General features: G+C 41.3%; 1 protein-coding gene across 1 annotated transcript; it reads right to left on the bottom strand.

Moving 5' to 3' along the window:
• Positions 1–233: 233 nt before the first annotated feature.
• On the bottom strand, positions 234–9,480 carry LOC108888475 (dystrophin; the record flags this gene model as incomplete). Its single annotated transcript, XM_018684466.1, has 5 exons — positions 234–2,792; positions 5,244–5,333; positions 5,633–5,747; positions 6,894–7,137; positions 9,384–9,480. Coding segments are annotated over 5 exons (665 nt in total), but the record flags the coding sequence as incomplete, so codon positions are not given.
• Between the last annotated feature and the right edge of the window lie 734 nt (positions 9,481–10,214).

The raw sequence follows: 10,214 nt of genomic DNA on the forward strand, positions 1-10,214 counted from the left end.
TGCCCCCTCATATATGTCTGCGTAGAACCGGCCCTGGTTTAAATGCACACAGATGGAATAGTATTGTCATTCTGCAGCATACTAAAAGCTATGGGTGTATGTGTTTGCTATCTTACCTGGGGACTCTTCTTTAGTCAGGACTGAAATATTTTTTTTTCACCTTTCTGTGCAACTGTTCTACTCCTGCTTAAAAAATGAACACAACAAACATTAAATCAATGAGGCCAGTAAAATCAACATAACTGCGTGCTTTATTGATATACAGTAAAGCATTTTATAATACAGTAGTAAGGCATATATTTGGTGGAATCTGATATGTTGTGAAGTATTGATGCGTTATTTGAAAAATGATGTGATAATGGAACAAACATTAGAAATGAAAAACAACAAAGAAATCAATCAAATTCAGTGTCTGGATCAAAAACAAAAACCTCTTGGATCATGCTGCAAGAATATGATGTCAAAAACAGACGAGTGCAATGCTGCAACTCTCATCACAGACTTCTCTGAGTGGTTATACATTAAATAAGGATGGATTTTATTTAGTCGTACATGCTAATATTGTAACACCTCACACAGCACAAAACAATTTTTTTTTTTAACCAAGGACAAAATGTAACACTCTGCTAGAATAAATGCATCCTCCACACACAGAAAACAAATATCTAGTATATCCCAGGTACGACAGTAGTGCACACGGATCGATTGGATTTGTGTAAAATGCTAGTTTTTATACTTGAGTCATAGAAAATCGCTGACAGAGATGAGAAATGCAGCGAATGCATCCCAACATTCAGATTGGAGGCTCCTACAGTGCAGTAGAATATGTAAGGAGTGATCAGGATATCTGACATGAATCAATCAGCCAGCAATAATCAATTGATAATAAACAATCTGAGAAGAGTGCAGGATTGAGTACAGTAGAGAAATTGCCTCAGAACTAGACTTTAACAATTTATACGAGGTAGAGCTTATGTTACTGGGCTTCCTAGAAATCAAATATTTCTTTATTGAAATTGTAATCTTGTTCAAAATGCATTATTCCTCAAAAATAAGCTCAGCTAGCAGCCTCAACTAGCCAACCACTGTGATGCTCAGATTCAGTTAAAATAACATTCATCTAAGTTCCTCTTAAAGTGATTCTGACAGGGCGAAGCTGTCAACTTAGAAAGGTAAATACACAGTGTACTGTGTGCACTCAGCAGGCCCTAAAAATATATTTAGACATTATATTAGTGATTTCAAATTCAATGAAATCTTTACTCTCTATGTACCAGTGCAATAATAAGGATGTTTTTGTCTGTAAAAAGAAGTTCTTTCTGAACTGAGTTTTGAAAAATCCACACTTTCACAACTGATGATCAGTTTGATCATAAAAGGTGAGGATTCAACTACAAAGGTGATTATTAGACATCCACAGAGAATACTGATGGACCAGAGGGTTTACTTTATTTATAGACAACCACATGACTGAAGAAGCTGCCTCATCACTACTTGAGTTACATACCCTATTCTGAAAAGCTTATTTTTGTTGACCCCCAGTGCTCAGTTCTCAGCATTTCCTTCCTCATAGAACATTTGCAGAGCTGGGTTTTTAAAGAATAGTAAACCTCCTATTTTCAGATCTGTTTGCTGGCAGTCGTCTTCCTCCCTTTCTTTGTTGGCACATTGCTACATTACTTGGCGTGTTACTTCCACCAACTGTCAATCAGTGAAATAGCATGAACCCATCTGCAGGACAGTGATGTGTCCTTGTGTACAAGATCCAAACAAAACGGGGATCCACTCGAGAAGACATGGCTACAGAGAGCTACAAGTGGTCAAAGACTCCTGCTTTAAAGTTAGCGGGGCGGTGAAAGCCCCGTATGTGCCCCGAAGTGACCTTGTTGACTTATCTCTGTTCTGACTCAGGCCTTTACAACATCTGCTTATGCACACAGTACACTGTGTTCAAACAAATACAGGGATAAATCCTGTTGCCATAGAGATGCTCATAACGGATGGATGGATGGATGGATGAGTAGAAGAATGCAAAAATTAAGTTTAAATATAACATGAGGTTTATCAGCCAAAGGGGAAAAAAAAGCTGTAATGTAGTGTGGAAATTAGGCACCACACACACACACACACGCACTCATACATAAAGTCACACACACACACAGTCTCATAGACAACGTACTGTAAAGAACCAGGATGCCTGCATTACCTTGACAGTAGTGTACGCTGTTATTGAAAGACAGTTTCCTCTTAGAAAGCACCCTTATGATTACAATCATTCTTTTTTGATACAAATGCCTGAAATGCTTTTGCTGTTTCCCCAATTACAAAGAGATGGCAAATATATGACCACACTGAACACACTGATTTGTATCTCATTTCAGCCCCCCTCCCCGTTTTATACAGTTGCATAGAAGTTTAAAAACCAGCCTCTGTTAATAATAAAACAACTTCAGGACGTTTTAAGAAACTACTGAAATCTACAAGTTATTATGTTTTTCTTTTTTTACGCATTGTTGGAACGGCAATCCTTCACAAAAATAGACGTTATATATTCTGTTTGTAAACTGTGTTTCCAATCCAGTTGTTTTGACTAGAAAAGCATGCTATAGGTAGAGAGGGAGGAGAGGGAGGGAGGAGGGGGGAGGCAGGGGTGTGAAGGTTGGGAGAGAAGGATCAGAAGGGCAGGGCCTCGTGCTGTTCGGCACTCTGCTCGTCTGTCATCACGCTGACCAATGACTCCATGGCACGGCCCAGATCATCGGCCATGTGGAACAAACTGCCAATACTGGGACCTAGAGAGAGAGAGAGAGAGAGAGAGACTGAATTACAGCTACAAACTGTAGGTTTGCACAAACTGACACATGGCAATAGAAATGTAACCTGAACCCTTAAACCTTTAAGGTTATCCTTAAGAAAAAACAGTCTCTACCTGTAGAAACATCAGTTTTGGTTTAAAGTGTATTCCAGTTTGAGACCACCAGTGGGATATAAAAGCAAGCCCACACACACACACACACACACACACACACACACACACACACACACACACACACACACACACACACTCAGTGTACAACAGGTACAGTGCTGATATTCAGTGTCTAGGCTCTGACCTCGTCTCTCCCCACAAGAACGTACTAAGCTCAGCACAGCAGGGAGTGACGACAACTTCCCCTCAGAGTAGTACAGTAGCCAGTGATAATTTTATCAACAATTAATATTTGTTGACATCAAACGTAGTAATAACATTAAATTACAAATAAACACTGAAAATGAGACCTATGAAAATGAAACAGCCTGAGGTAATGCTAGGCTGAGATATGATAGTATTGGAAAGCAGATACTGTTATTATTTTGATGTAAGCTCTGAACTCATCAATCCTCAAAAAGAAACATCCACAAGGCAGCACAGAGGTGACAAAATTAAACTGACAAAAACAAACAGCCACACGTTAAATTCATTCCACTCATCGTCCATATTACAACACACAAACATTGTTCTTTAATGTTAACACATAAGCATAATGGAACGCATGTTTTTATCACAGTAAACTGAGTGTGAGTCTGACTGTGAACCCACACTGTGAGCTTTAACTGTGCCATAAACATATCGTCTCATCCTGTGTCTACATGTATACACACACACACACACCAGAGGCTACACAGCTCTACATGAGAACTCTATTCCCTACTGGGTGAAAAAGTGAGCATAGTGTGACAGAGGACAGAGGAGGGAAAGGAAATTAAAAACAGGGAACAGGAGGAAGGACAGATATCTGCTTTTCCCCCACTGCATCACTGTACTATGATGCTTCCTCTCAGCCATCATGTCCATGTGTTGAACGTTTTGTGTGTATTAATCCACCCATTAGACCAAGACTTCATGTTCTAGCTGAAATCTAAATCTGTGGTGGTAGGACAGCAGTCATGGTGTGCGTGCAATGGAAACAGATCTTAGAGGTGGGGGAATGGAAGGAAAAGGTGGGGGTTGTGATAGTTGAGCCACTAACCTCTCATGGGTGTCCCCTTCTCCCTCCTGGCTCATGGAGAAAAGGAGGAAAGGAAGAAAAGACAGAAGACAGGAAGAAAGAGAGTTGAAATCAGCCTTGTATCAGTGAGAAAGAAAGATGCCTGAAATGCTCTGATGACACTTTACTGAGTCTTGTACTTTACTTTACTTTACTTGTCTGATATTGCAATGTGGCTCTTTACCACAGCACAGTATTTACTGCATTTGAGCGGAAAGAAGAGTGTGAGGATGAGAAAAATGATTTGGTTGCGCCAGTGATCGACTCTGTTCTGATGGACAGAATATATGGATTCTCTAAGCTAATGTTCACTGTGACAAATCCACTATCTCTTCTCTTATTAGTAAAGAGTAGCAGTGTAGAAAACATTCAGGTAGGAGCTTCTGATTTCAGCCAGCGCTGACCACTGCTTTCTCCAGTTAAAGTGACAAACAGCAAATTCAATAGCTGATAATTCAATGAGTAACTTGATGACAGAACAAAGTTAAACTTGGCTGTTTGTTCGCTCTCTGCAAGCCCGTGTCTACTCACACACTATACAACCAGAGTTTTACACCTTTTTCTAGTGGAAACATTTCTTAGTCTACAGCATGTTCCAAAAGTATATTTAATCAATATTTAGGTCAGTATATAATGTATGTACTGGATCAGAATCAGAATCAGGTTGGATTGGATTGGGGCTGGGTTCAAAAAACTTGATGGAAACGTCCCTAATTTCATCTGATACCTCTGGAATATTGAACCAACAGATTTCTAAAATGTATGTAGTTCAAGATGCAATTCAGCACATGACCAGTGGGGGCAGTATCAGAAAATAAGGTCAGCAGTTCACAACAACAATGGTGGAGGAACTCACAGAGCTTGTTCCTCCGACATTCCATCCATACAGGACAGATGATTAGTTTATTGTTTTCTTAATGCTTGGCCTGGGCTGTAGCCAATGGCTTTTAAGTTTGGCCTCCTGTTGTTCATGTTTTGTTTGTTAGTACTGCTCCATGTCCGATGAAGATTTGATTGGTGTAGATGCTGCCTATGTTCATATTTCTTCAAAGTTGAATGCTTTGCTGAATAACCAGTCATTGGCTCCTTTTTCTTCTTTTTTCAATCTTAAGAAAATCTATTGTTTCAAAGATTTATCTGGTTTTTAAACAGCTTTTCAGAAAAGAGTGGACCCTGCATACAAGACAAGACGGTGTTAGTATTGGTTGTCTGTACCCTGACTATGAGGGAAGGAATTGTTGAGCTGTTCCATCACTTCCTCCAGCCCAGATGCATCTTGGGAGGGGCTGGAGAGCTCATCATCACCTGAAATGGGAAGGAAATTAAGTTTTTCCATTTTCAGAATTCTGCTTCCTAAAAAAATGCACAGTCACGTTGTTTATGTGTTTGGGAAATGTGAACAACATGCATGCATGTACACGCACGCGCGCGCGCACACACACAAATACGGTACGTTTAAACAGTGTATCATAGTCTGATGTAGAACAATGTCTTAAGGCTTGGTCTCTATATGACACACATAACATTTCTGCTTTAAAAAGGGTGGATATAAATTAGAGAATTTGAGGGGGAGTGTGTGTGTGTGTGTGTGTGTGTGTTCTTACCCATTGTATCAGTAGTCTGGCTGGCAGCCACGCGGAGCAGTGGGAGGGAGGAGTCAGAGCGCTGAGAGGAGGTGGAGGGAGAGGACAGAGCTGTGCCGTTCACCTTGGAGTCCGTCTGACACACACACACACACACACACACACAGTGAAGTGTGTCTGCGGGACTGAGGACTCGGCCTAATCCTCTGTTACTGGCAGTCAGTCAGGCAATGTGGAGGAAACTGAATCAGCCTGAGCTTTAAGTTCACTGGTGGGAACTTTACAACGTGTTAAATTAATCCAGGGTCCTCTGCTGTGGGTCACCACTGCCTTGCTCAAGGGTATGTTAACTTAAGTAAAGAAAGGCACTTTTGTCAGAATTTTGTAGACAGTCTGGTGAGGGATGTGACGCAGGTTCACTCAGGGCCACAAAAGTGATCTGGGCTGCAGCCTAAAGGCCCCAGAGATTTAAATTTGGAACTAATTTGAGCAAAGTGGGAGTGTCCTGCATATGTTGATACTAGGGGGAAATGCCCTCAGTCAGTGCTGTAATATATATATATACACACACATGAACTGGAAGCCATATGTCGGCTCCACTGAAACAACATCTCTGTCATCAGTGCTGATGAAAAATTTACCTAAACGTTCTAATTCAGAACTGCATGGGTGGCATGCCAGCTGATTTCACACATCAACAGTGTAAGACAAAGGATTCACATTTACTCTGACAGACTTCTGGAAACAATAAAGTTACTTCAAACAGTTGTAAATCAGTGCTTATTTTCAAGATAATTTTGGCCCACTTATCTTCATTGGGTTTTTTTCCACCCTGGACTCAAGTTAATGTGACTTCATAATAAAGGTTAAAGACTATCAATAGATCAGTCACAAGGTGGGTCATGATGTGATCCTGGGACCCCCCATGGAGGATGCAGGATTGCTGTCGCTACTTGGAGGGGATTCGAGTCTGACATGATTTTCCTTTTCAGACATCAATTTATAAAGTCTTTGCTCTGCTCATTTGACTTTGCGCCTCATTGTCAGTTGGACTAAGAAACAGTGATGCATGATGTGCTATAACAAAGGGAACCAGTGTGAACCAAAACACACACACATTTTGTTCAAGTGCTGAGGCTACAGAAAAAAAAGTCTTCACTGATTTCCAGGGCTCTGTTCATTTTCAATAACTAAATGTGTAGCCTTATATTAGTCAATTTTAAAATGCTATAGTTGTGCAGTGGCCCATGGGAATCCTGTGTGTGTTCCTGTTGCTGTGTACCTGCTCTAGCAGCTGTCTCAGCCTGTGCAACTGGGACTCCAGCTGTTTGTTGTGGTCCTCCAGAATCTGCATCCGGGCCTCCAGGCGTCCTTTGTGTTGCCGCAGCAGCTTGGCCTCTGCGATGAGCTCAGCGTCGCGCGCGCTCTGCGGCGACACCGGGAGCATCTCTGGGGGTGACGGCAGTGGAGACAGGCCCTTTCTGTCATGGGCCTTCTTCAGACGATCGTACTCGGCTTGTAGCTTCCTGTAGAGAAGGGCGGCAGAGGAAACAGCAGCAACAATAAACACGTCATCCATCATGCACGAGGGAAGTTAGTTTTGATCAATTTTCCAAGTTTCAACAAAATGGGTCTGGTATGACCAGTGGCTTAAGGTGGCTAATGTTGGATGGATACTGCTGTATTGTACTGTCTATTTCAGCCACTTGAAAAACAAAAATGAAAACAAACAAAACACCATATGAAATGTTTTTACTCATAACTGTGAAGGATTCCTTTTACTACTAGTGAGCTGTACTATTTTGAGGCCTCCTACTCACTCCAATAGTTCAGGTCCTAAAGACCTCCACAGTAGTTTTACAATGGTCTACTGTTTAGCCTAAACTAAGACTGATCGTGGACATCTGGAGATACTTCTCCTCTCTGTTGCTGGGGTAACCAAGGTCTTATGGATGAGGATGTAAACTAAGACATAAACTCAGACAACACTATCTAAATCCAGTTTCAGTCAAGGATGAATTAAGCAGATGAAAGGACAAGATACACATGACAGTTATTAGGTAAGAACATGTGACAATGGTAAGATTTGAGTGGCCAATAGTGTCTTCACACCCATAGGTTTAGAACATCAATTGGCCTTATTTGAGTAACGTATAGAAAAGCTTATACTAACCTTCCACCTTAGACATCTGAACTCTTAAAATTGTTTTTTCTCCAGCTCTATTTTCTCCTATGACATGTAACCGTGGTCCCTCAGCCAGGAGTTGAACTATGGATGTTGCTGGTATGTGGTATGTGCCATAACCATTAAGCTGCCAGGATGCCCCATTTATAGTTTTTTCAGAGCTAGTTAACTCCCCAGCAAACTATTTCATTAGCACTGACATGACTTAATTCAAAATAAGCTGAAACGCTCCAGCTGGTGAACTGGCTACCCACAGACAGCTGATTTTCAGTTGCCACCATTTGACAGGCAGAATGATGAAGTGTTGGCCATCAGCTTGCATGTAGGCATGCCATATGGTATGTGTTGTATCTTGTTCCTCTCCTTCATGGAACAGAAGTTATAGTAATAACATAAGTGTTCTCTACATATGCCTCCATTATCCTTTTATCATTTTCCTGTAATTGTCACTGTAAAAGGTATGAACCCAAATTCAAGTACATTATTCTATATAGCACAAATATTACAATGGCAAGATATACAAACTGATACTGAATTTTCTCATTAAATTTCAGCACAATAAGTCAACTCTGAGGTTGATGTATCAATGCATCCACTACCTTGTTTTTTATGCTGACACAAACATACCAAACTAATTACTGGGGAGTTATTAATCACCCACATAACCTCATTTAATGTGCAAGGCATGCATTCTTCACAAAAGTAGCTGTAAAACGACCACAAACACTGAAACAATGTAAAGAACCGTGATACTATTGACATGTGCCAAGTGACAGCTTCAGTTATTAAAACACAATCTAACTTAACCACTTTGTCTCAAAGCATGCTGGGAAGTTCCATCTACCCTCTCTCCATAACGGTAGAATATTATTGTGGATGGCCACAAGATAAAAATGCCTAGTCTGTTTGCAACATTGTGATTTTAATCACCAGTTGTTTCATCTTCTGTACATTATTGAAATATGATTGCTATGCACTGTAATGGCCCCCACTGAGCCAGCAGGCAGCAACCCAGTTTACATGAAACCACACCCACATCTGTATGATCAAAGTCTCAATGAGACAACAGAAGCTTCGCCAAGCCTCAACAGATAAGTTACCTCAGGTCTGTGTGACTGTGATCATCAGTCATCTCTGAAAAGCACTGTTTTCTGTGCTACTGTAGCTGTTGAGGCTTTCGTCATATGAAACTGAAAGATAGGTGTGGTTACATTTACTGGATTTCGTTGAAACCACACCCACTTCCATGTTACAAAAGCCTCAATGAAACAATGGCTCCTTTCTAATGGATATAAGTCTGCACTTCATGGTGATGAAGCTCAAACTCAGGATTACTAGCCTGCACACTAAAGTGATCATTTTGGTATCATGACACCACAAGTTACTAAGTGCAATATGAAAGTGTAAACCCAAGTCCTCTGATGACCCCTATCTATTGTATATGACAAAGATTAAGAAATGCACAACCTTCTCTGAAGTTAGGTGTAAAACACTTTTACAACTGATCCTGACTGAAGTTACTGTTTGGAATAAAAAATGAGGCAGCCAACAGAAGTTAAAAATAGAAAGATGGGTCCATTCGCTCACCTGTTCTCCTGCTCCAGGTCATTGAGGACCCTTTCCAGCTCTCCCTTCTCCTCTGTTTCCATGGAGATGAGGATCTGGGCGGGGCTGCGGGGGCTGGCTGAGAGGAGAGCCTTGGTTCAGAGACTGGCAGTAGTGCTGGATCAACATGTGCTCGTCATCGCTGCAGACACACACACATGCACACAACGCACACCCACACACCACACACACACACACACACACACACAAAGCATACCCCCCAATGATGGGCAGATATATTCACACATTCACACCATCAAAGACACACGGTGCATGTATGGCATGCACACGCACACACAGAGAAAAATGGAGAAAAAGAAAATCAGCAAGTGAATGACACAGCAGCAGATGGAACAGAACTGCACCATAGAGGGAAAATCTAAAACACAGCGGGGACAGGAGAGAGGGCCAGGGCTGTCGTCTTTATAACACGTTCGTCCTTAACGCTGGGTGAATTTTGGAGCAATTCAATTGGCCATGCTCTGCCAACTCTGAGCAATCACACACGCGGCCCGTGGTGTTTTGGGGAGGATTTTAATTAGGACAGCTATTTAGATGCTGCTGCGTGCACTGCATTGCTCTCAGCTCAGCCAATCTGCCATTCTGAATACTTAAGGAGAGGCAGATATGCGCTGTTTGAAAACAACAAATTCCCTTCAAGGATGACTGCCGACATGAAAGTAAAACTCATTATGAAAAAAGTGTGTGGCTCTCTTAACTCTGGTTGCTAGACGCTTCCTGCTTAATCAACCAAGCTGCATTTTGCAAGTTATGTTGTAATGTTGTTTAGTACAATGAAGTCTTTCTTAACTT

This window comes from Lates calcarifer, unplaced genomic scaffold (genome assembly GCF_001640805.2).
Source record: "Lates calcarifer isolate ASB-BC8 unplaced genomic scaffold, TLL_Latcal_v3 _unitig_1369_quiver_1759, whole genome shotgun sequence".
NCBI classification, from domain to species: Eukaryota; Metazoa; Chordata; class Actinopteri; family Centropomidae; genus Lates; species Lates calcarifer.